Here is a 27,037-nt window from a genome sequence, read left to right as displayed (position 1 = left end):
CCTGGCGACTTGTCCAGGGTGTACCCTGCCTTTCGCCCGTAGTCAGCTGGGATAGGCTCCAGCTTGCCTGCAACCCTGTAGAACAGGATAAAGCGGCTAGAGATAATGAGATGAGATAAGACAAGCATTAGTGAGGTCAGGCACTGATGTTGGGCGAGGACACCTGGAACATAGTCAGCATTCCAATTCACAATAAATGTGTTCAATGGGGTTGAGATCAGAGATCTCTGCAGGCCACCTGTATTCTTCCCCACCAAAATTGGTCAACCATGTGCCTTGCTAGGTGTACAGTGGCATCATGCTAGAACATCTTTGGACTCCTTAGTTCTAGTGAAGGGAAATCGCAATGATACAGCATGCAAAGACATTCTCAGTGTGGGGAAGATCCACATATGTGTGTGTGTGTGTGTGTGTGTGTGTGTGTGTGTGTGTGTGTGTGTGTGTGTGTGTGTGGTCAGGTGTCCACATACTTTTGTCCATAGAGTGTATGTCTGGACTTGCCAATGGTTCTAAAACTAAAGCAAAATAAAAATAAAGCCCACCATTAGCAAACACAGGAAGTGGGTAAATTGACAGAGATACAATATAGACCAAGACTACAGATATCACTTTGGTCTTGACATTATGTTTATATTAACATTACTGTGGAGCGTGGTCTATGGCATGCAATAATGTAATTTATAAAACAAAACAAAAAAATACAGTGTCTTGCAAAAGTATTCATCCCCTTGGTGTTTGTCCTGTTCTGTTGCATTACAAGCTGGAATTAAAATGGATTTTGAGGGGGTTAGCACCATTTGATTTACGCAACATGCCTACAGCTTTAAAGGTGAAAATTGTTGTTTTATTCTGACACAAACAATAATTAAGATGAAAAAACAGAAATTTGGAGTGTGCATAGGTATTCACCCCCTTTCGTATGAAACCCCTAAATAAGAGCTGGTCCAACAAATTCACTTCATATGTCATACAATTAGTTGATTAAGATCCACCTGTGTGCATTCAAAGTGTCACATGATCTGTCACATGATGTCTGTATAAATCAACCTGTTCTGGAAGGACCCTGACTCTGCAACACTACTAAGCAAGCAACATGAGAACCAAGGAGCCTCCAAACAGGTCAGGGACAAAGTTTTGAAGAAGTATAGATCAGGGTTGGGTTATAAAAAATATCCCAAACTTTGAATATCCCAGGGAGCGCCATTAGCCCTTTGGTGACTGACCCCTTGAAAATGGTTCCTCCAGGAACCATGACGTTTCAGTTGTCAAGACAACGGAAAAACTAAAATACAAATACAAATACAAGAGCATTTTGTTTTGTGCACAAGAGCATTGTGAAGTATCTTTCTGTTTTTGTATTTTAGTTTTTCCGTTGTCTTGACAACTGAAACGTCATCGTTCCTGGAGGAACCATTTTCAAGGGGTCAGTCACCAAAGGGTTAAATCCATTATAGCAAAATGGAAAGAATATGTCACCACTACAAACCTGACAAGAGAAGGCCACCCACCAAAATTCACAGACCGGGTAAGGAGGGCATTAATCAGAGATGCAACAAAAACACCAAAGATAACACTGAAGGAGCTGCAAAGATCCACAGTGGAGATTGGAATATCTGTCCACTTTACCACTTTGTGTACCACTTTAAGCTGTACACTCCACAGAGCGGGGCTTTATGGAAGAGTGGCCAGAAAAAAGCCATTGCTTAAAGTGCTGATGACACGAACATGACTCTATGCAATTTCTTAAATAAACTATACAACATGGCAAACATGTTAGATTTCTGTTATAATTACGTGAAAAGAAGCTGTTGTTACGCGAATATCCAACTTTTAATTGCACAGCGCAAGAAAACTGGGTCCGTGGCTCGCGGCCATGTTGTGACATCAGCGGAAGAACACACTGCGGTTCACTGGCTGTTCTACTCACGGGCGCAGATAGAGGGGGGGACGGGGGGGATTCGTCCCACCCAGATTTAAATTCACCTCGTTTGGTCCCCCCCACTTATAGGGAGGAAAAAACGTCTATGCTGTCTTTCTTTGCATAAGGCAAACCTCACAGAAAAATCAAAAGACTAATTACCATTCAGTTTATTGAGGTGCACAGCAGTACATACATAGTTGCAACTGCGCAGACTGCACAGGTTGCGAGCTCGAGCTTGGTTGCTATGGTTACCCACAACAAGTTTGACAGGCATATCGGGGACAGCTCCTCCTAGTTCAGGACCCCAACATGGCATGATGAAGGGTGCCAAAAGGCAGAAAGTGATTGCATCGTTTTTAAAAAAAAAACTGTAAGTAAACTGTGCCTTACTTTATCATATCACCTTGCAATTTTTTGATAGTCTGTTCAAAGTAATGTCGTAGTGAAAGTAAAATCGTACGGAGTAGAGATGCCTTTCTGGTAGCCTCCTTCTTTCGGTGGTAGCCTGTATACAGTGCTCAGAAGGCAGTTTTAATGTTTAATCTGGCGTTCCCTGCCATAATTTCAGCGAGCATATTGTTTCATAAGGAAACTTTGCGAAGAGTTGTTGACTGACTGCCGCTCACGCAACACACAGGCATAGTTAGAAAGTCAGGATGCACTGGTTTACACTTTACACACACACACGTAGCCCAGCCTCTCGCTATGTTTAACAGTTGGAACTTAGCGGTTTTAAAACTAGTTTTGCAGTTTTGCAATTTCTGTGCGTGATGATAATGTGTAAACTTCGGATTTCCATAGGCTATGTTAAAATGTTATCATTGTCCTGGCCTGCAGGTAGTTCCTGGTGATGGCAGTGAGGGAGGTGAAATAACATGTATACACACTACCGTTCAAAAGTTTGGGGTCACCCAGACAATTTTGTGTTTTCCATGAAAAGTCACACTTTTATTTACCACCATAAGTTGTAAAATGAATAGAAAATATAGTCAAGACATTTTTCTGGCCATTTTGAGCATTTAATCGACCCCACAAATGTGATGCTCCAGAAACTCAATCTGCTCAAAGGAAGGTCAGTTTTATAGTTTCTCTAAAGAGCTAAACTGTTTTCAGCTGTGCTAACATGATTGTACAAGGGTTTTCTAATCATCCATTAGCCTTCTGAGGCAATGAGCAAACACATTGTACCATTAGAACACTGGAGTGATAGTTGCTGGAAATGGGCCTCTATACACCAGGGGCGATTTCTCAGAGACAACAAGGGAAGCCGAAATTCCCCTGAAATTCTCTCCCCAAACTGCGGCGTCTACGACGTTGAATTCTCATTAAAACAATAATATAGAAACTGCGTGACTCCAGGGGTAGATATAGGGAAGAGGAAAGTCCAACTATTACAGATTACAGGATCCAACATCCTTTGACGTTGAGGAGTTTTGGGGAAGAATGTCCTCAAAAAAGAACAAAGTAAGAAATTTTTTGCACACAACATGACTTGCTCATTATTAAGATAAAAGGAAAACATTTAAGTAATAGAGGCCCTTGGTTCCTTTTTCAAAGGCGACTGGCTTGAACCAATTTGGGAGGTTATCAAAGATAACAACCTTGGTTTTGGTGCTTCCTCATTCAAATGCTGACGCAGAGAGGGTATTTTCAACGGTCAGTCTGAACAAAACCTCAATCCGAAACAGCTTGTCTCTGGACGGGACATTGGCCTCTATCATGACCCTGAAAATGGCTGGACTTGAGCCGAACTGTTTTAAGTGGGATCCAACAAACACTTACAATAAACACCACCAGTCATAATCTCTCTCTCTCTCTGCTCTCTCTCACACACACATACACTTATTCAATACACGGAAATTGAATAAAGACTTTGTATTTGGTTGAATTGTCAGTGCCATGTGCTATCCTTTCTTCTGCAAGTCTGAGCAGTTATTAATAACAGCAACACTAATAATAATATTATTAATGAAAGACCCCCATTCCTGCAACCCGTGGGGGGGGGGGGGGGTGTCACTCTTGCCTGCATTCAAAACTTGAGAGCCCTGTTTAAAAGGAAACATTTAAATGTCTTGGAACGGCCTAATCAAAGCCCAGACCTCAATCCAATTGAGAATCTGTGGCATAACTTGAAGATTGCTGTACACCAACGCAACCCATCTAACTTGAAGGAGTTGGAACAGTTTTGCCTTGAAAAATGGGCAAAAATCCCAGTGGCTAGATGTGCTAAGCTAATAGAGACATACCCCAAGAGACTTGCAACTGTAATTGCAGCAAAAGGTGGCTCTACAAAGTATTGACTTGGGGGGGGATACCTATGCACACTCCAGATTTCTGTTTTTTCATCTTAATTATTGTTTGTGTCACAATAAAGTTGTAGGCATGTTGTGTAAATCAAATGGTGCTAACCCCCCAAAAATCCATTTTAATTCCAGCTTGTAATGCGACAAAACAGGACAAACACAAAGGGGGATGAATACTTTTGCAAGACACTGTATATGAGCTATTACTATAATAAAGTCCTGCATGGTGATTATTACGACAGTTTTATGAAAACGTTCAAAATTACTGAGTGATGAAAACAGGTGGATAATTAAAATTTTTGTCACAGTGTTTTGCAGTTGTATTCATTATTTTACTTAATTAGAGATTATGATGACTAATCATTTAGCATCATAAAGTCACAGTGACATCGTTATTTTTTGCAAGACATCATTTTTCCCCTTTATACTAATTAAAATCCACATGACTTCATTTCTTTTCCTCTCACAGGACAAAGGAAGGCTTAAATAGATATTAAGGCAAAGCAGGGGTGCAAAGAAAAAACAGTTTAGTATTCTTCATGTGTCTCGAGGGATTGATCACATCCTGCAGGCCATGGTTCTTCCATACCATCTGGAGGAGGGGATGAGGACACAGCCAGTCAGAGGAGATCGCTGCTGTACACACCCATTCATTTGCCTACTGTGCAGTTTTCAAATCAACAGTAATTATATTGTCTAATACTCTCTTCATGTATTTTGATCATACAATTATATAATGTAGAAATTAAAGAACAATAATAATGTAAGATAATTAATTTTAATTAATCTACAAATTATGTACAGCAGGCTAGAGAAAATGGTCTTATTATTTGGGGAATGTGTTTGTAATTACCACACATTAATATGCGCTGACGCAACACCATCCTGAAGGATAGCATTAAAGCTTAACTCAATAATATAATAATATACTGTAATGCAAGATCAGTAAAGAGGTTTTTTTATTATATGCGTATACAGGGTGCGATTTGTCAAAAAACCAGAAGGGGGGATGTTTTTTTTTTAATCATGAAACGTCACAAAACTAAGGTAACAATAGGCTAACAGCTCAATAACATCCGATGATATCAAATGAATAACACTGTGGCAGCGGGGGCGTGGTCAAGCATCGGTCTATGACAGGAGGGCGGAGTCAGGGAAGGTAAGTGGTAGAATCACTACACCTGTCGTTAATTCATGTGTTTGTGTGTCTTCCCAGTGACCGCGCCCTATTTAAGGAGAGAGGGCGAGAGCAGCGGGAGCTCTCTCCACAACTAGACGACTGATGTGTGTGCGAGTGCAGATACAAGCTGAATAAAAGCGAGTTGTGTGAAATCAGTTCTGTCCTGCCGTCCTTCTGTCATAGACCGATGCTTGACCACGCCCCCGCTGCCACAAACACTAAATGAAAACGAACACTAAACCAGAGATAGTAAATTCATCTTCCTATCTCTCTGACTAAATACACGAACACTAACACAACAAAGTTCGCATTGCTTGTCGCGTTGCTGTGATGTTTCTCTCCCTCCGGATTAAATGGACAGTGACTCGAAAATCACTAAAATACATGAATACTAAATGAACAGTTTGCTCTGATGGCGCAGTTCATGTGGCCTTTTCTGCTTTCCCGTCGGTGCGCTATCCGCCGCGTTTCGCCCTTCTTTAATCCACATTTCTGCGAATTTCTCAGCAGGGAAGGAACGCACGTCTGGCCCACTGACAGCGAGGAAAAGAAGGCTGTGAGTGTGGATACATTCATTCTGTTGCGCTCATCAATAAGGATGTGATTCATGGCGCTAAATCCACGTTCACGCTCTGGATATTGTTATTATCTACAATGTATCTATTTGCTGGGGACGTTCGTGAACATCAAAGCTGCCACTTCGGGTCATTTTGAAAGTGAGTGCAATGTAGACCATAGAAAACTGTGTCACAACATGCCTGTCATGTCAACTTTTTTTTTTTTTGGTTTGTTTGTTTTACTGACGGGGTTGTCCCTGAGGATTTTTTTTCAGCAGAGATAAAAACCAGAGGGGGGGATGATCCCCCCCATCCCCCCCAGCAAATCGCACCCAGTGCGTATAATTCCCATTATAGTCTCTGTCTGTTAAAAATGTTCAGAGAATGAGTACTAACAAAGGTGCAAACAAAAAATCTGTATTTAATTGCAGTCAATACCTTTTTAAAAATCTTTCTTTTGCAGGCATGATTCCTAAAATAAATTGATGGACATTATGGATTTAAAAGACATTTAAAAGACATATATCAGGCTCCCTGTGCTGTTATTTACCTGTTAGTGTGAAATCAAACTAGCCTCTAAACCACAATATTTTGGTAACCTATAACACTATACATGTATTTAAATTCTGAATTGAAAATACACAGCCAAATCATGCAATTTAATCATTACATTTCTTTTGCCTTTTGATATCCCTTTGGTGATCAGTAAAGAACATCAATCCATCCATCCATCCATCTGTTCATAGAGGTATCTATAAAACGCTACTGTTACATGATGTACTGTCTTAACAGTGTCAGTGTGGGACCATTAAAGCTGGTTAGGATTCTAATACCCCATTCCCATTCACAGTGAAAACCGTACATTTTCCATTATTATGCAGTAATGGTGTTGTGTGGGAATGGGAGCAAAAAGTCAAAACCTTAAAGGGCTCCTGACAGCAAAAAATATGTTAAATTGTTAATTTCAGCCATATTGAGTTGAATAAAATGACATATTTACTTCACACATCGCGCGACAGAATAGTAACAAACATCATTTTGAATGGCCCGCCACGCAGATAAGTCGATATCATAGTGAGCCAACCCACGGCCGAGGAAGAAGGCAGATATGACGTCACATGCAGAACCACTGACAGACATTTTCTCAACTTCTCGTTGTTCACCAGTGCTTTGCAAGTGAATATTTTTGCGTCTGAGTCGTTTATTTTGGTGAATATGCCTGCTCGTTGTGTGGCTGGATTTTGCTCAAACACCAGGGAAGTCGGGTATAGTCTGTATACCTTTCCCAAGGATCCCATCAGACGCGAAGAGCAGGCAAAACAAAGTGCGCCGGACACGGGACATGTGGTCTCCCAATGACAGGTGGGCCTCTGACACACATGTGACACTTGTTTGATTAGTTGTTGATTGATGATTTTTCAGTGTAGATCTCCATCTTGTAATGAGATATTTACTAATAAATAATAGCAATAGGTGAATTTGTTCATGATTCAAAGTTCTGTCACAGTTCCGCTGCAATACCATGTTGGCTGGACCTTATAGGCCTAACATGCAATTGAATTTCATCAGTTCATAGAAGTTTTTATTCTTATCAAATAAAAATGTGAGAAAACGGCCCAAATCTATAAGACCATGAACTTTCAAGAGAGCATATTTTTTAAAAAGGAAATCAGTGCGGTAATATTGTCCGCATGCCCCCCCCAAGAGGACTAGATCTATTATTATTATATTACCATTCAGTGTTTTGGAGCCTCCCGATGTCAGCTGGGATCACGACATCCTCTGCATTGGACCCGTCGTCGTCTGTGTCTGAGCCGGAAATCTCGCCTTCTGCAGGCAAATCGTCCAGATACGGCTCAAAACGATAAGGCAAAATGCCACCCACTGCTTCGTCTTCATGTAATCCGACATGTCCAGTGTCAACCTCAAAAAGGGCCTCAGTTTCTGAAGACTGGTCAGAAAATCACTCTGTTTCATCAGCCATAGCTGCCTTGAAGGCCGAGCAGTCGTTCTGCATGTGACATCACGGCAAATATGGCGGCCACTGACAGTGGCTTAGCGCTTGGCCAGATTGACGCAACTTTGCATAAAGACAAATCTACTGATTTCGTTCTGTTGGTGGTTAGTTCTATCATGAAAGTGATCAGTGGTGTTTGTAGTTTTATTACAGAAACCTATTTTAGAGCATAATTTTGCTGTCAGGAGCCCTTTAAAGTGCATATCACGGGTAAATTCAGGAGCAAGATCAATGTAATTCTCCTATTTTATATTAAACTTTGGTCAAATATCTGTCACATTTTGCATTTTGTGCAATTTTTTTACCTTGCGTAATACCAGAAAAATTCAGTTGAAATCAAGCCATTTGAAGAGAATTGGCCCGCCTCTGAAAAAACTTGGCATTTGGATTTCCCGGCAAGCATTGATTTTTGTGACGTCACGTGCAGGACGCCTCCCTCTGAATCCTACGTCAGCGTTGGTTTGTTTATGAGAAAACGACCTGGTGGTTTTCTGCAAATTTCTTCAACATTATCACGTAATTATTAAAATGGTTAACAGATGTATCGTAGGAGGGTGTAGCAACACCAATCTTGATGGGATAAGTACTCATCGTTTCCCACATTGCGCTCAGGTGACAATTCCATATTTCAATGCAAAATCGCTAGCTGCTAAACTTGGTCTACACAGGCTATGCACTGAAACCGTGCAAGCTCTTGCAGTCTGCTGGTGCTTCCGCAGGTGACGTCACGAATCTGGCTCCAGACTCCCTTGGGATTTTTCCAGATGCGTTTTGTTATTTTTTTCTGCTGTAGACAGATGGACTTGTGCAAAATTACCCTTCTGGATGAGTGTGTAAAGGGACATTTTTTTCATCTCATCTCATTATCTCTAGCCGCTTTATCCTGTTCTACAGGGTCGCAGGCAAGCTGGAGCCTATCCCAACTGACTACGGGCGAAAGGCGGGGTACACCCTGGACAAGTCACCAGGTCATCACAGGGCTGACACATAGACACAGACAACCATTCACACTCACATTCACACCTACAGTCAATTTAGAGTCACCAGTTAACCTAACCTGCATGTCTTTGGACTGTGGGGGAAACCGGAGCACCCGGAGGAAACCCACGCGGACACGGGGAGAACATGCAAACTCCGCACAGAAAGGCCCTCGCCGGACACGGGGCTCAAACCTGGACCTTCTTGCTGTGAGGCAACAGTGCTAACCACTACACCACCGTGCTGCCCCATTTTTTTCATATTTAAAAAAAAAACGAATTTGGTCCAGGATATGCACTTTAAACTACCCTGGTGACCTATAACATTTACAGAAGTCTTTTGTTATGGCTCCAGTGGGAATCAGAACCGTTAGATTTACGTGTTGTGACTGGCTGTGACATTGCTAGTGGTGACATAAATGATTATGTAGTGATATTGCGATGGCATTACTCATACTGCCTCAGTGTAAAGCAACAAGCAGCAAACTCAAAACAACAAGCAAAGAAAACATCAGCAGATACAACGGGAGCGCTGTATGCACAGGGTATATATTCCAAGATCTAAAGTGGATAGCCAAATCTATGGATAAGCACGAACCATATATACAGTTCTGTGCAAAAGTCTTAGGCACATATAAAGAAATGCTGTAGACCAAAAATGCTTTAAAAATAGTGAAATTAAATGTTTCAACATTTTTTAAAAATGCTATAAACAGCAGTAAGCCATAATAAATGAAACAAAGTCAATATTTGGTGTGAGACAACAGTTTGCTTTCAAAAAAAAATTTGTAGTCTCAGGTACAGTGAGTGCAGTTTGATAAGGAAATGAGCTGTAAGTTTTACTAAGCATCTTGCAGAACCAGCCACAGTTCTTCTGGACACTTTGACTGTCACCCTTGCTTCTTAATTTTGCACCAAAACCCAGTAGCCTTCATTATGTTTTCTTTTTCAGTCTGAAAAGTGGTTTCTTATGTAATATGCTGCTCAGATATAAACAATTTTTTTCTGTAATATTTAATTTTGTGCTGGAAAATGAACATTTGGAACTGTAAAATGTTTTTGTACTGACTCGATAATGTAGAAGTCATAAAATAGAAATCTATAACAGTTTGTATGAAAAAATAGGGTGCCTCAGACTTTTGCACAGTACACAGCAAATTCCTCAGTGTTGAATTAACACCCAGAGTGTTTATATTGGTCCAATTGGACCAATATAAACACTCTGGGTGTTAATTCAGCACTGAGGAATTTACTGTGTACTGTATATAAAGCTTGCTTTTCATGTGTATACATACCTATGATAAAGTTTCATTTATAAACTACAATGACATCAACAACAGTAACTAATAATAAAATAAAACAATTTTGTTTTTAAACTATACAATGCAGGGTGGCACAGTGGTGTAGTGGTTAGCACTGTCGCCTTACAGCAAGAAGGTCCTGGGTTCAAGCCTAGTGGCCGGCATTTGCGTGTTCTCCCCGTGTCTGTGTGGGTTTCCCCCAAAGACATGCTAATTGGTGGCTCTAAGGCTACATCCACACGGCAACGAGATTTTTTTTTAGTGGGTAAAAAAAATATCGCGTCCACATGGGCAACAGATCAGTAAAATATCAGGTCCATATGGCAATGCAACGCTTGCTGAAAATGATACAATACACATGCCACACCTCTACGTGCGCTGTAAGAAGGTCCCATCGGAGACACCAGAACAATAGAAGAAGTAGGACGCATGCGCATAAACCCCTTCTTCTACCCGGCGAGAAGCACTCACAGGAACAAACACACAACAACAAGAAGAAGATGGCTGCGACTAGGCGAGGAAATCGTGCTTTCTGTGTGTACAAATTAGTTTTATTAGTGTGCATAGTTTTATATAACTTAATTTTCTTATTGTGTGTGAACATTTTGAAAAGCATTTTTATATAATTTTTTATATTGTGTGTGAACATTTTGAAAAGCAGTCTCTCATCTCATTATCTCTAGCTGCTTTATCCTTCTACAGGGTCGCAGGCAAGCTGGAGCCTATCCCAGCTGACTATGGGTGAAAGGCAGGGTACACCCTGGACAAGTCTCCAGGTCATCACAGGGCCGACACATAGACACAGACAACCATTCACACTCACATTCACACCTACGGTCAATTTAGAGTCACCAGTTAACCTAACCTGCATGTCTTTGGACTGTGGGGGAAACCGGAGCACCCGGAGGAAACCCACGCGGACACGGGGAGAATATGCAAACTCCACACAGAAAGGCCCTCGCTGGCCATGGGGCTTGAACCCAGAACCTTCTTGCTATGAGGTGACAGCGCTAACCACTACACCACCGTGCCGCCCCTGAAAAGCAGTATTATCCAATAAAAAAAGAAATTCAAGAAATGGTTCAGTTACTTGTTTATTTAAAAGAAAAGCTGTATACAAAAGTGAATGCAATGCAGTGGTTCATACAAAACAGTCTGTTGAAGGGTCTTCTGACCCTTTTCCCCTCTGCCTCCATTATAGTCAGGTAACTGTTGCTTTGTGTGGAAGGCTGTACTTTCTGTTCATCAAAGCAGGTGTAAATTGTCTGTCTGGCAGGTCAGTCAGGTTAATGTGTAAACAAATCCATTCTACTCATCCAGACAACTTCGCAACGGCGCCATTGCCAGATTTTTCCACTCTGGAACCCATTCTCAAAAAATATCGTTTTGGGGCACCCAAACCGCCGGTGCCATGTGGACGCCAGGCCGAAACGATAAAAAATTTTATCAGATTCACCTGAATCCGTTGCCGTGTGGCCAGGGCCTTAATTGACCGTAGGTGTGAATGTGAGTGTGAATGGTTGTTTGTGTCTGTCTCAGCCCTGCGATAACCTGGTGACTTGTCCAGGGTGTACCCTGCCTCTCACCCATAGGGCCCTGTCACACTACGACGTTCTCACCAGCGTTCGAGTAACGTGTTGCGAAACGCAGAGGAACGTCGAGAACGTTAGAAAAAAGTTACAAGAAAGTTAGACGAGCGTCGGCAAACGTTGGGGAACGTCGAGGGACGTCGGCGAACGCTGAGGGTGAAAAATAGTTTTGGGTGTGCACAAAAATTCAGGACGTTCTATCAAAACGCTACTTACACGTTAGAGGAACGTTACACGAAAGTTTGCGGGCGTTACTCGAACGTTACTCGAAAGTCAGGACGTTCCCTGGACGCTAGGCGGACGCCGGCCCATCAGGGTCGAGTGTCCAGCGCGTGCCTAGCGCTTGGGTAACGCTTGCCTAACGCCTGTGTAACGTCCATCGAACGTCTGTCCAGCGTGTCGCCAACGTTTTTCAGCGTTCGTCAGCGTTCGCCGAGCGTTCTTAACGCTCATGTAACGCTCTTTCAACATCTTTCTAACGTCTGTCAGCGTTCTGAATTTTTCCAGCGTCTGTGTAACGTCCAGAACATTACCTGGACGCAAGGCAGACGCTACCCAAATGCTATGATAACGCTATCAAAGCGCTGTGGACGCTATGAGAACGCTAGGTTTTGCTGCTATTTTGGACCACAAACGTCGCCTGACACTGAGGGAACGTTGGCTGAGCGTTACCCAAGCGTTACAAGAACGTTACAACATCGTTGACCTAGAAACTTAATTTGAAGAACGTCGACGTTCCCCGGCGTTTCTCAAATTTTTAAAAACGCAACCAAACGTCGAACAAAACGCTATAGTGTGACAGGGCCCATAGTCAGCTTGGATGTGCTCCAGCTTGCCTGCGACCCTGTAGAACAGGATAAGCAGCTACAGATGATGGATGGATGGATGGATGGATGGACTATACAACGCAGCATGGTGGTGCAGTGGTTAGCACTGTCGTCTCACAGCAAGAAGGTCCTGGGTTCAAGCCCAGTGGTCAGCGGAGGCCTTTCTGTGTGGAGTTTGCATGTTCTCCCCATGTTCGCATGGGTTTCCTCCGGGTGCTCCGGTTTCCCCCACAGTCCAAAGACATGCAGTTAGGTTAACTGGTGACTCTAAATTGCCCATAGGTATGAATGTGTGCATGGCTGTTTCCCAAGCCCGGAAATGGGAGGGTTGTGGCAGGAAGGGCATCCAGCGAAAAACTATGCTCCAATTAATATGACATGTGGATCAGTCAGGTCCCCTTATCAGCACCCCCACATACATGCAAGGAAGACCCTGCATCGACACCATCAAGATCCAAAACCGCGGCAAGGTGGAAGAATTTGCACGAGCCCTCGAGGAGTCCCTTCCAGGCCCCACTAAAGTGAACGCCAGTGTAAGATGGGAACACTTCAAGAACACTGTTCACAATGCTGCCTTGTCCATATTTGGCAAGAAAACCAATAAGACGACAGACTGGTTCGAGGCTAATTACGAGGTTATGTCGCCCGTGATTGAGGTAAAAAGGAGGGCCCTATCAGCCTATAAGGCTTGCCCTAGTGAAGGCAATCTTCAAGCTCTCCGTAGAGCTCATAGCACAGTCCAGCAGTGTGCCAGGAGATGCGCTAACGACTTCTGGCTACAGCTGTGTTCTCAGATACAGATGGCAGCCGACATAGGCAATATTAGGGGGATGTATGATGGCATCAAGTAAGCTCTTGGACCTGCACAGAGGAAAATTGCCTCCCTGAAGACCACTTCTGGGGAAGTGATTCAAGATAGGACGAAGCAGATGGAGCGTTGGGTGGAGCACTTCACCAAGCATTACTCTACAGAGAATGTGGTTGTTGAAGCAGCACTAAATGCCATCAAGTGCCTTCCTGTGCTGGAGGAACTCGATAGAGAACCAACCCTTGAAGAACTAAATGAGGTGTTGGACGCGCTCACCTCAGGTAAAGCACCTGGAAAAGATGGCATCCCTGTGGAAGTTATTAAATGCTGCAAAGGTGTTATCCCCGAGCTGCATGAAATCCTTTCCCTCTGTTGGAGACAAGGTGGGGTCCCTCAAGAAATGAAGGATGCGGACATCATCACACTCTATAAGAATAAAGGTGACAGGGGCGATTGCAACAACTTTCACAGCATCTCTCTGCTCGTCATCATTGGAAAGCTGTTTGCCAGAGTTGCTCTAAAGAGACTCCAAATACTTAGAGAGCAGGTGTATCCGGAATCGCAGTGCAGTTTCCGGATGAACAGGTCTACCATTGACATGGTTTTCTCCCTCCGTCAACTCCAAGAAAAATACAGGGAGCAACGGCAACCACTCTTCATAGCCTTCACAGACCTCACAAAGGCTTTTGATCTAGTCAGCAGAGACGGCCTTTTCAAGATCCTTCCAAAGATTGGATGTCCGCCCAAGCTCCTCAGCATCATTAGATCCTTCCATGAAGACATGAAGGGTACTGTGATCTTTGACGGCTCCAGATCTGCCCCCTTTGAAATCCGTAGTGGCGTGAAACAGGACTGTGTTTTGGCGCCGATCCTGTTTGGGATCTTCTTTGCCATTCTCCTGAAGCATGCTTTCGGCTCTGCAACAGAAGGCATCTACCTCCACACCAGATCGGACGGGAAACTCTTCAATCTCTCCAGATTGAGAGCTAAATCCAAAGTCCAGCAGAGATGCGTTTGTGACCTCCTATTTGCTGATGATGCTGCAATCACCGCTCACTCAACTGAAGAGTTCCAACAGCTCATGGATCACTTTAGCGCTGCCTGCCAAGACTTCAGACTTACCATCAGCCTGAAGAAAACACAAGTCATGGGACAAGGTGTAGATTCACCGCCCCGCATCACAATTTTGAACCATGTGCTGGAAGTTGTTCATGAGTTTGTCTGCCTCGGCTCTACCATCTCTAACACCCTCTCTCTTGATTTAGAGCTGAGCAAGCGCATCGGTAAGGCAGCTACCACCATGTCAAGGCTAGCAAAGAGAGTCTGGTTAAACAAGAAACTTACAGAGCACACCAAGGTCAAAGTCTATAGTGCGTGCGTCCTGAGCACCCTCCTGTATGGTAGTGAGTCCTGGACTCTATGTAGCTGGCAGGAACGAATATTGGATGCCTTCCATATGCGTTGCCTCAGACGGATACTAAACATCACTTGGCAGGACAAGATACCAAACAACAATGTCTTAAAGAGAGCTAAAATACCAAGCATGTTTGTGTTGCTGAAGCAGAGGCATCTGCGCTGGCTGGGCCGTGTTGTGAGGATGGACGAGGGACGAATCCCCAAAGATCTGCTATATGGAGAGCTCGTCCAGGGAAAACGACCTTTAGGCAGACCCCTCTTGTGTATTAAAGACACTTGTAAGAGAGACTTTAAAGGAACAGTCCACCGTACTTCCATAATGAAATATGTTCTTCTCTGAATTGAGATGAGCTGATCCGTACCTCTCCGAGCTTTGCGCGACCTCCCAGTCAGTCAGACGCGCTGTCACTCCTGTTAGCAATGTAGCTAGGCTCAGCATGGCCAACGGTATTTTTGGGGGCTGTAGTTAGATGCGACCAAACTCTTCCGCGTTTTTCCTGTTTACATAGGTTTATATGACCAGTGACATGAAACAAAGTTCAGTTACACAAATTGAAACGTGGCGATTTTCTGTGCTATGGAAAGTCCGTACTATAATGACAGGCGTACTCAGGGCTGGCTCTAGGTCTTTGGCTGCCCTAGGCGAGATTGAGTCCCCCCCCCAAGAAAAAAAAACCCTCTAATAACATCTAAATAACACTTTAATCTAATCACTCTATTCTATTACTATTAAACAATGTACGGTGCATGGACAATAAACAAGAAGTCATTTTTATCTTTTTCATTATTGTTATTGTTATCATTATTCACATAAAGTGTCACAAAGTAAAATGACCACACAAATTCAATACATATGTCCATATAATGGGCAAAAACTCTTCCGCACCCTGTTCAAAGTGTAGTGCATGGACAATAAACAAGAAATTATTTTTAGTTTCTTTTTTGCTATTAAAAGTTGTCATCTCTGAAGAATTAACAAATTAAATGAATAAAAAATTCTACAATTCTAAATTGTGCAAACTTAAGCACCCTGTTAGGACATCAATGGGCTGTATTTTCAAATAAAAGTGCTATTATGGATACTTTGTTATTGAAGTAACATTACAATGGGACTCGTCTGGTCTTCCTAATGGCAAATTCCTTGATAATATCAAATGATATTTCTCTTGAGATCTCTTGGTTGATGCTCATCATTGTTGACCTTAAGTATGTCTTCAGCAGTTTTAATTTTGAAAAGCTTCTTTCAGCAGAAGCTACTGTCACAGGTAGTGTAACAGCAGAGGTAAGGAGCGTGTATTTCTACATCCCCAGCCGCATCAGAGGCATTGTAAAAAAGGTTTTCAACCTTTCATGAGCCAGGGCGCACTTTTTTCAATGAAAAAATCTCAAGGCACATCACCAATAGAAAATGTTGACTGAAACTAAAATGCTGTTGCCAATATTTACAATATACAGTCATTCTATAATTTTCCATGGTACACTTGGTGATCTCTCACGGCACACTAGTGTTCTGCGGTACTAGAGTTCGGCAGCACAATGGTTGAAAACACTGTACACCACTGATGCACTTGGTAACATCTCCATTCAATAACTCCATCCCTCCTTTTTGGTGGGGTTTTGGTCGCCCTTGGCGCCCCTGGGCACACTTTGCGCTCTAGGCAATTGCCTCGGTTGCCTATAGCAATCGCCGGCACTGGTAAAGAGAACACATCTGAGTGCTTGTTTCGTTTCCCTGCAGTCTTGACGCACTGAGATTGTTTCTTGTTTTCAACGTGTTTATTATATTTTCCTCCAGGAAGCTCTTCGCAACATGGTTGCTTGAATGAGCTGCTAATCTGTCATTTTAATGAGAACACAGATCAACAAAGCAACTTTGTTTTATTTAAAAAAAAAAGTGCCAGGCACCATTGGAATATCTCGCTGCGAAACGTGTTTGGTGCATAAAAGACCTTTACTGTTAAGGTTTTGCTGGGAGTCAAACCTGGTTTGTTGGTGTGATAATCCAGCAAACCCCCACTAGGCCACCAGGGGGATGACTCAAATGCAGAGGCATGAGGCAGAAGTAGAAAAAAGTATCAAAAAAGGTTTTACAATATATACACACAAAAAAAAAAAAAAAATCCAAAAAGTAATAATCCAAAAACGCTCAGAAGATATAAGGGAAAAAATAAAAAATCCAAAAGTACAAAACAAAAGCCAAAAAAACAGAAAAGAAAAGGCAAAAATACCAAAGCTCAGAAGATCCAAAAACACAGTAACTACTAGGTCCAAAAGAAAAGCAAAGTGCAAAACAAAGAACACGGTACAGAGGAAACTGGAGATAAACATAACAGCACAAAGACTCCCTGACAAGAGGACTGAACTAAGGGGGTATAAATACACAAACTAAATTGAACACAGGTGAAAATAATCAGGACTAAACAGGCAATTAACACAAAAACACAGGAACAGTGGCGGCCTCTAGAGGCCAAAACAAACATGACACGAAAAGGAAATAACAGCGGCCTCTAGAGGCCAAAACAGTCCTAGTCCTAACAGGACCCCCCCTCTAGGAGCGTCTCCTGATGTTCCCAGGGCGATCCGGATGGGCCGAATGGAAGTCCCGACACAGTTCTTTATCTAGGACATCCCGAGCAGGAACCCAGCAGCGCTCCTCAGGACCATAGCCCTCCCAGTCCACCAGATATTGCAACCCGCCGCGGACCCAGCGGGAGTCAAGCAGGCGATGCACAGTGAACACAGTCTGACCCTGGAAGATGCGGGGGGGTGGGGGGTTCCTGGGGCAGGGGCATACGTAGACGTCAGTATGGGCCGCAACAGGGAAACATGGAAAGTGGGGTTGATCCTCAGAGTCCGGGGCAACTGGAGCCGGTAGGAGACAGGGTTCACCCTGCGCACCACCTTGAAGGGGCCAATGTAGCGAGGAGCAAGCTTGCGGTTCTCCACCCGCAGCGGAAGGTCCTTAGTGGACAGCCAAACCCGCTGCCCAGGGCGGAAAGCGTGTGCAGGTCTTCTATGGCGGTTGGCCTGAGTCTGGTTGGTTCTGGAGGTCTGTATGAGGGTCTTCCTGACCTTGCTCCAGGTCTTGCATTCTGGCTGAGAGAGGGAAAACAGTCTGCCACGAGGAGGGGTAGTCCCAGGGAGCAAGTCGATGGCACAGTCGTAGGCCCGGTGCGGAGGAAGAACGGCGGCCCTGCTCTTGCTGAAGACCTCTTTGAGATCCCAGTACTCTGTGGGAACTTGAGATAACTCTGTGAGATCAGGGGGCTCGCCAGGAGACACAGGAGAGCTAGAGAGCAAACAAGAGGCATGGCATGCAGGGCCCCATTCCACAACCTGGCTTGTTACCCAGTCTATGCGAGGGTTGTGGCGAGTAAGCCAAGGAAGGCCTAGAATAACTGGGAACTCAGGTGAAGGAATCAGGTGCAGGGATATTTCTTCCTTGTGACCTTGAGACTGGAGGAAGACTGGAGAAGTAACTTGGGTGACTCTTCCATCACCTAACGCTTGGCCATTGAGGGCAGACACAGACAGTGGGACTTCAAGAGGTGCAGTCGGAACATTGATACTTTGGGCGAAGTGAATATCCATAAAGTTCCCAGCCGCCCCTGAGTCTAACAAAGCTTGACAAGAATGGACAGACTCACCCCAGGAGATGGAGACCGGGATGTAGATTCCTTGGCCAGGGAGTCCGGGAGAGAGGGTAGGCCCCGTCACAACCCTCCCTCGGCTGGACGGGGCGGTCCTTTTCCCGAGAGTTCGGGACATGATGCTTGGAAGTGACCAGGCTTGCCACAGTAGATGCAGCACTTGTCCCTCCTTCTGCGCTCCCTCTCAGATGCGGAGAGGCGAGTACAACCCACTTGCATGCCGTCATACCTCTGTGGTGCAGGAAGGCTGGGTTCGCGAGGTGAAGGCAGCATAGCAGGAGGCACTGGAGCAGGAGCTGGATCAGGAGATGCAGGCAGAGATGTCAGCTGTGCCAGGGTTTTCCCAATTTGCTGAAGCAGTTCCTCGTGGCGAGCAAGGGCCTCACGTTGGCTCGTGAGCATACGTCCATGAGCGTCCATGATCACTCCGAAGCGTGTCAAAGCTGCCATAATTCCCTGAAGGTTGGCCGGGTAGACAGTTGAAGCAGCCTCTGCTGAGTCGGTCATGACGGAGTCTTTCTGTTAGGGTTTTGCTGGGATTCGAACCTGGTTCGTTGTGTGATAATCCAGCAAACCCCCACTAGGCCACCAGGGGGATGACTCAAATGCAGAGGCGTGAGGCAGAAGTAGAAAAAAGTATCAAAAGGTTTATTTACAATATATACACAAAAAAAAAATCCAAAAAGTAATAATCCAAAAACGCTCAGAAGATATAAGGGAAAAAATAAAAAATCCAAAAGTACAAAACAAAAGCCAAAAAAACAGAAAAGAAAAGGCAAAAATACCAAAGCTCAGAAGATCCAAAAACACAGTAACTACTAGGTCCAAAAGAAAAGCAAAGTGCAAAACAAAGAACACGGTACAGAGGAAACTGGAGATAAACATAACAGCACAAAGACTCCGTGACAAGAGGACTGAACTAAGGGGGTATAAATACACAAACTAAATTGAACACAGGTGAAAATAATCAGGACTAAACAGGCAATTAACACAAACACAAAACACAGGAACAGTGGCGGCCCCTAGAGGCCAAAACAAACATGACACGAAAAGGAAATAACAGCGGCCTCTAGAGGCCAAAACAGTCCTAGTCCTAACATTTACTTCAGCCCAGACTGCTCAACGACACCGACAGACTGCTCCAAGTGCAGCCATATTCAAAACAAGCAACAGATCTATGTCAGTTATCTACGTTATGCAAAAACACTCTTTAGCCAACAACACTTAGGCTATTACATGGCCAAAACAGAGAATAGCCGCGGATGCGCACTTGCGCGCCCGAAGACACACTATAGACAGGGCAAACCACTGTTGAGCGCTTATTGTTTCATGATTAACAACCACCACCACACCCCGCTTTTTTTGACAAATCGCACCCTGACTACATGCTTTGCTGTATAATTAAATTAGGCTAAGACATTATAATGCTGACTCGTTTTCAGAATAGTGGAAGTCATAATTTTTCTCCCCCCGTTTCTGCGCCCCTGGATGGAAGCAGCGCCCTTAGCATTTGCCTATATTGCCTATGCCACGGGCCGGCTCTGGGCGTACTAACACCTTCTGCGCGCTTCGACAGCGCATTGATACCTTCAAAATGCGCTGTCGAAGCGCGCAGAATTGGTGTTAGTACGCCTGTCATTATAGTGCGGACTTTCCATAGCATAGAAAATCGCCATGTTTCAATTTGTGTAACTGAACTTTGTTTCATGTCACTGGTCATATAAACCTATGTAAACAGGAAAAACGCAGAAGAGTTTGGTCGCATCTAACTACAGCCCCAAAAAATACCGTTGGCCATGCTGAGCCTAGCTACATTGCTAACAGGAGTGACAGCGCGTCTGACTGACTGGGAGGTCGCGCAAAGCTCGGAGAGGTACGGATCAGCTCGTCTCAATTCAGAGAAGAACATATTTCATTATGGAAGTACGGTGGACTGTTCCTTTAAGGCCATGGGGGTTGACATCGACTCATGGGAAACTCTGGCCTCTGAGAGATCTACCTGGAAGTGCACTCTACAGCAAGGCATCTCCAAGTTTGAAGAGGGGAAGGTTTTGCTTAATGAGACAGAAAGGCAGAAAAGAAAGGCCAGGAGTCAAATGTTAGAAGCCTCCACGTACATCTGCCAGCGGTGCGGAAAGGATTGCCATTCCCACATTGGCCTCTGCAGCCACTCCAAATGCTGCAAGACTCCTACTGCATGAAACCCATAATCTTTCGAGACTGACGGGTGCCTACTACTACAGTGGGACAAGCTGGAAGAAGTGAGTGAGTTATAACTATAGACTGTAGTAAAAGTTATGTGAATGTGCTCTCTCTCCCTCTCTCTCTCTCATATGAACATGATTCTGACATTTCCAACATATCAAATGTTGAAACTGAGAAATATTGTTTTTTGAAAAAATATATGCACATTTTGAATTTGATGTCAGCAACACCAATGGTCCCTCTCCTCTTTAGCCTGGAGGACGTGGTGTCCATTATTTCTAAAAAGAATTTCTACTTTTGGATCATCAGACCTCAGGACAACTTTCCACTTCACCTCAGTCCATCATAAAAAAGCTCAGACCCAGATAAGGTGGCAGTGTTTCTGGATATTGTTTATATATGGTTTTAACTTGCATTTGTGGATGCAGTAATGAACTGTTTTCACAGACAATGGTTTTCTGAAGTGTTACTGAGCCCATACAGTGATTTTCACTACAGATACGTACCTGCTTTTGATGCAGTGTCGCCTGAGGGCCTGAAGATCACAGGCATCCAATGTCAGTTTTCAGCCTTGTCTCTTGCATACAGAGATTTCTCCAGATTCTCTGAATCTTTTCATGATATTATGTCCCATAGATGATGTGATCCCCAAATTCTTTGCAATTTTACATTGAGGAATGTTATTCTTAAATTGTTGCACTGTTTGCCCACACAGTCTTTCACAGAGCGGTGAACCCCTCATCATCTTTACTTCTGAGAGACTCAGACTCTCTGGGATGCTCTTTTTATACCCAATCATGTTACTGACCTGTTGACAAGTAATTTTTTATCGTCAAATTAGGTGGTTTTTTTTCACATTGCACAACTTTTTCAGGTTTTTGCTGCCCAGTTCCAACTTTTCTGAAACTTGTTGCTGACATCAAATTCAAAATGAGCATATATTTTTCAAAAAAAAAATTCTCAGTTTCAACATTTGATATGTTTTCTTTGTACTATTTTCAATCAAATATAAGGTTTCCATGCTTTTCAAATCTTCACATTCTGTTTTTATTTATGTTTTACACAGTGTCCCAACTCTTTTGGAACTGGGTTTGTATATTTGCCATGGTTGAGGTGTGGGATGTGAGTGCGGAAACCTTTTATTTTCACAGGATACTCGAAGCACCAAAAAACACCAGGCATGAAAACACAAAGTGAGGAAAACAACAAGCATCAGTATGTAAAATAAAGACAAATGCAAGACAAACTAACAGAAGCCAGGGTTTTAAATAAGGCAAGTAATAAGTGAAAGGGAAAACAGGATTGTGTGGTTATGTGGGAACTAGTTCCAGGGGTCATGCTTGTATGCCTGAGTGAGTCTGCAGATCCAGCGGTCCCACTGTATAAGCAAAAATGTTATAAATAGCTTTTGCTTGATCAAAACAAATGTTCAGAAACAGGAAGAGAACTCGCTCAACAGAAATGTGATGCAGCTCAACTTGTGCCATGTTGTTAACTAGCTAATGTCTCAGCTTGGGCTTTTCACAACAATGGACTTGGTGCCTCATGAATCATACATCATATCTGGGGTTTTTTTTTTCCTGTTGGTGCTCTGTAGCATTCCATTAAATACAGTCAGATGGGAATACGCGATATCCATTACTTTTCCGTTATGGAAGACTGAGTGGGAATGAAAATTTGTTATATTTTCCATGTTGTTTTTAATCTCATACAATAATGGACTTGATATGTGAATGTGGTTTAAGATGCCCCATGTTTTAGGCTATATATTGGATACCAAGGATAGGAAGGTATCTGGCAGGTTTGACCTTGTGAGGACATCTGGCTGCAAGAAAACTGTTTTTAAGAAACTGCTACTGTTATTTAAAACATGCAAACAAACAAACAAACATACAAAAAAACTAAATGAACCTAAATATTTCCTTTTGGTCACAGAGTTTGAGGTTAGGATTAGGTATATCATAGCTACATTAATAATTATGCAAATACAAGGTCCTCTCAAGGGTAGTAAAGCAAACGTGTGTGTGTGTGTGTGTGTGTGTGTGTGTGTGTGTGTGTGTGTGTGTGTGTGTGTGTGTGTGTGTGTGTGTGTGAGAGAGAGAGAGAGAGTCTGTCTGTCTGTCTGTCTGTCTGCCCTGTGCTTTCTCGTCTGAGTTCAATATTTATTCTAAGTGTAAGGGACTCTGGGTTTAAGGACTCTAAACTATCAGCCAAAATCAGAGCATGTTTTAACATAGTTACTAGTTACTACCATTTGGTACATAGTTACTACCATTTGGTCTCCCAGTGGCCAGATTTGGTCTCCTAGTCAATGCCAAACCAGCTTCACTGGGAGACCAAATTTTAAACCAAGTTATGTCTTATCATTTGGTTCAATCAGTTGCAATTAATTAACCAAGTACCATGTAAGTATACATTTAACAAGGAAAACGAAGATCTATGTTATAAGATATACACACAAGATCATGTTGGTTAAGAAAAACAAAACTAAAATTTGGTTACTGAGATGGCTGATGTCAGAATCCGATGTCATTACTATGCAACTTTGAGTGTCTTTGACATAACATTTGTGCTTGGTAATTGCTCTTGATAGCTGTGTAGTCACTGTAGTGTGTTTGTCTGTATGGTGATTGGTGAACCATTTTACATCACAGAATATGCCGCAGCGGTGCAGCCGCATGGACTCTGGGGCCTGCGATTGTATTGCCCAGACCAGTTGGTCTCCTAATGGAAAATCCTTAAAAAATGCTCTGGCCAAAATCCAGTCAGATTTTGAAACGCCCTTTACAAGCCCTTTATAGTCAGGGGTCAGGACTCATATGTGGGTCAAGTATTAAATTCCTCAGTCTTATAATTGCATATCTCATACATGAAGAAACAAATAATAGGACAGGGATGTAAGGGTTAATGCCATGACGCATGCAGTCTGTAAGCCTACAGCAGGGGGCAGCACATACCTGCTTCAAACCTACCACACAACATTACATGTTAAAGGAAGAGGAAAACAGCAAAACGGTTTCTGATCTGAAAATGAAGCTTCACAAATCTGCTCCAAGCCTAAAAACACATGTGGTCTTGTTCAAATAATATTTAAAATGAATGAAATAATTACGTAGTTAAATCAACGTAGCCTATATCAGGTCAAATAAGCGTTGGACTGAACTCCAGTTAAAAAGTAAATAGAATCGACAGGCGTAAGTTACTCATAAATGATAGTTGTCAAGCATTTTTATGAGCCTTTGAATAAAATTACATCGTTAGTGAAGATATATATATATATATATAGCTTCTTTTGATGTCTAGAGAATGGAAAAAAAGTAATTTTAGTTACTTATTTATAACTTGTTTACACTCGTTTCTGAAGATCCCTAGAGTTAGGTTTCGGGCGCTTGTCGAGCCCTGGACCTTAAGTGGGGGGTGTGACGGCTCGAGCCATTTCCTCCAATCAGAGCAGGGCGCGCTAAACTTCCATCCAATCAGCGCAGCTGCTGCAACTTTTGGTAACTCTTTAGGTAGGAGCGCTCGTACCCGTTTTCTCTATTTTGATGTGAGAGCTGTAGGTGGTGAGTCCTCGGTTGGGAAAGACTTTTTGTATGCAAATTTTTCCTTTTTACACACTGCAGCGCTTTTGTTGACGCTCAGGTTTATAAACAGAGCAGTCATGACACCAGCATTTATTCCTTATTGAGGAGCCGCTTTCTGAAACCCTATCGAGATTAGTCTACTGACAGCCTTCTGCCATGAGCTGCTTGGATGTTATGTATCAGAATTATGGAGCTCATCATTATTTGCCAGCGACTGCAGCAGCAGCCTATAAAGCGGCATACTATCACCATCACCAGCAGCATCAGGTAGGGTTCCTTATTTCTGCGTTCCTAACTGCATATTAAGTTGGTTTTGTTTGTTTTTTTCTGTCTACTTTTACTGAGACACCCTTCTCTAACCTGCTTTTTAGCTGTCACTATTATATTATGTAGTGGTGCATAATACCACTTTAGTGACAGCTAAATTTAAAGTTTTAGATATTTGTGATGGAAATTGTTGATTAACATAACATCACATCACATCAGTGGCATTTCATGAAGAAGTAAATCAAAGATAGTTGCCATTTATTTATCAGTTGTAAAGCAAATTGAATAGTTTTACAGACTGATCATGTCTCTCTATATATATCAACTTAAAAATTCAAACAAAGACCTTGAGCTCATGGTTCTGCAACACCCCAAGAATTATTGCGTAGTTATTCAAGGAAAATCCTCAGATAGTGCAGGACCAGGAACTGAACTTATTAACTTCTTCGATAATCTCTGTTTTGTGTTGATCTACAGAAAAAGTTCAGTGCATACAGCAGGATGCAGGACTTTGCTGACTTGCCTGCACACTGTGTTCAGAGTAAACAGGCTGAGAAACCCAGACCTGAGGCTGAGTTGCAAAGAGATGATGACGAGCAGCATAGCGAGGAGGAGGTGAGAGCTAAAGATTCGCAGCCAGCTGAGACTGAGTACCTGAGCTCCAGGTGTGTGCTCTTCACATATTTCCGTGGGGACATTGGTGATGTGGTGGATGAGCACTTCTCCCGTGCCCTCAGCCAACCTAGTGCCTTCAGTAACGACACCAAGAGCATTAGGCTCCCAACTGGAGGACTATGGAAAGGTAAGTTGAGCCAGGATGACAGTTATGTCATCAGATTTCATGGACATCCTAACATTAGATATAGATAGATTGTATTAATACATGACTTGTAAATCAGAATTATACTGATGATTTCAGATGGCAGTTCTCTCTGCGAGGGCCAGAGTGGCTCTTTGTCCTCTTCGTTATGGAACAGTAGTTACCCATCTCAGACCAACCCATGTATCCCCTCCGTTCATAGTGATTTCCCTGCAGCTGCTGCCTTCCACACAGCAGACACTGGCATTTGGAGTGGCCATAGCCTAACCCAGCCTGGCCTGCCCCCTCACTCGGCCCTCACTGACTCGTGGCCTTATAGCCTGGGTGGCCAAAGCAGCGCCGGACACCATGTCCATGACATGTACCCTCATGTGCACCCACGCCACCATCATCCCCACCCTCATGCCCATCCCATGCTCCATCATAGCCACAGCAGTGCTCTGGACCATCGCTTCAGTGCCCTTCTGTTGCCAGGCATGAGAGCATCAAGTAGTCCTTCTTCTAATACAGAGGGAATCAAGACTGAGCTGGAGCCTGCTGCATCTGGCTGGCCAGCATCCTTCCATGGCTCTGTAGATATCTATGACACAGGTAGGAAAAAATAAAATATAATACAAGTTTAGGCTAATAATCCAATTTATATGCTCTGTAACTGTGGTCCAGTTCTATCTGTTAACAACAAAGTGTCCCATATATAGTACTCTACATTAATATGCAATAATCTGGAGTATATGTTTCTGTATTAAATTGGATTTTTTTTTCTTCCACACAGCACTGGAACAGGACAAAGCAAAAGCCAGTGTCTGGTTCTGAAACAGAGAAAACCTGCCAGTGACACACAACCTTGGAGTAGAGCAGCGCTGACATGAGCAATGTGAGATGGGCCAGAGTCTCACTGTGGAATCTCTCCCTGGAAAGCTTTCAGATTTCAGGCAACTCAGGAAAGGAAACTTTGACTCCCTCCATTAGACAAGCATAACAATAAACTTGGAGAACAACGACTTTTCTGCAAAAGCAAACCATCTTATCCGAGTTTGTGCGTGATGCAAAGAGTGAGGCGTTAATGAATTCAGCCAGAGTGCTGTCCCACCTGGACTTTCAAAGAGCTCTCACGGAGGGAATGCAATGAAGGAAGCCACTTAAATGTATCCAAGTCTAAGAGGTATATTTTTCCTACTTTTTGTAAACCACGTCAAACATTTCCTGTTTGGTGGTTTGTGATCAGGAACAGAAGCATAAGCACATACCACTGGTTTTGTTGAAAGAACTGCCTGTCCCATTTCAAATGAAGGCCAGTTTTGTGTTAATGTGGCTATAAATATGTGAATGTTTGAGTAGCAGCCTTGTTCAAATAGAAGTTTTACTTTAATATATTTTGTCTATGGTCTTGTAATCTACAGATTTTACAGTTCTGTAAGAAATTTGTGCAAACTGTTTCTACCAAAGTGTTCACTGTTTTTTTTTTCTTGCATTATTGACTTTTTGAATAAGAATGTAAGTGTTTTCAATGCTTAATAAATTGCTAAGTTCTATTGGCATATATGCTTTGTTGCCTGGATGCTATGTTGTGAATGAATAACTTAAGGACAACTAATGACACATGTGGATGGCAGAA

General features: G+C 43.1%; 1 protein-coding gene across 2 annotated transcripts; it reads left to right on the top strand.

The window, feature by feature from the left end:
* The first annotated feature begins 24,310 nt into the window (after nt 1-24,310).
* vgll3 (vestigial-like family member 3) lies at nt 24,311-26,800 on the top strand. 2 transcript variants are annotated; one of them, XM_060928777.1, is made up of 4 exons: nt 24,311-24,602; nt 25,143-25,404; nt 25,522-26,013; nt 26,195-26,800. In XM_060928777.1, the coding sequence occupies exons 1-4, from the start codon at nt 24,492-24,494 to the stop codon at nt 26,233-26,235; spliced, it is 906 nt and encodes a 301-aa protein (XP_060784760.1). In that variant the 5' UTR covers nt 24,311-24,491; the 3' UTR covers nt 26,236-26,800. The 2 variants fall into 2 exon arrangements, with proteins under 2 accessions (XP_060784760.1, XP_060784758.1); XM_060928775.1 differs by having other exon boundaries at nt 25,080-25,404.
* The last annotated feature ends 237 nt before the right edge of the window (nt 26,801-27,037 follow it).

The sequence above is a fragment of the Neoarius graeffei genome, chromosome 9 (assembly GCF_027579695.1).
Source record: "Neoarius graeffei isolate fNeoGra1 chromosome 9, fNeoGra1.pri, whole genome shotgun sequence".
Lineage (NCBI taxonomy): Eukaryota > Metazoa > Chordata > Actinopteri > Siluriformes > Ariidae > Neoarius > Neoarius graeffei.
Note: the sequence above shows the minus strand (reverse complement) of the source record. Positions and strands in the feature narration are given on the sequence as shown.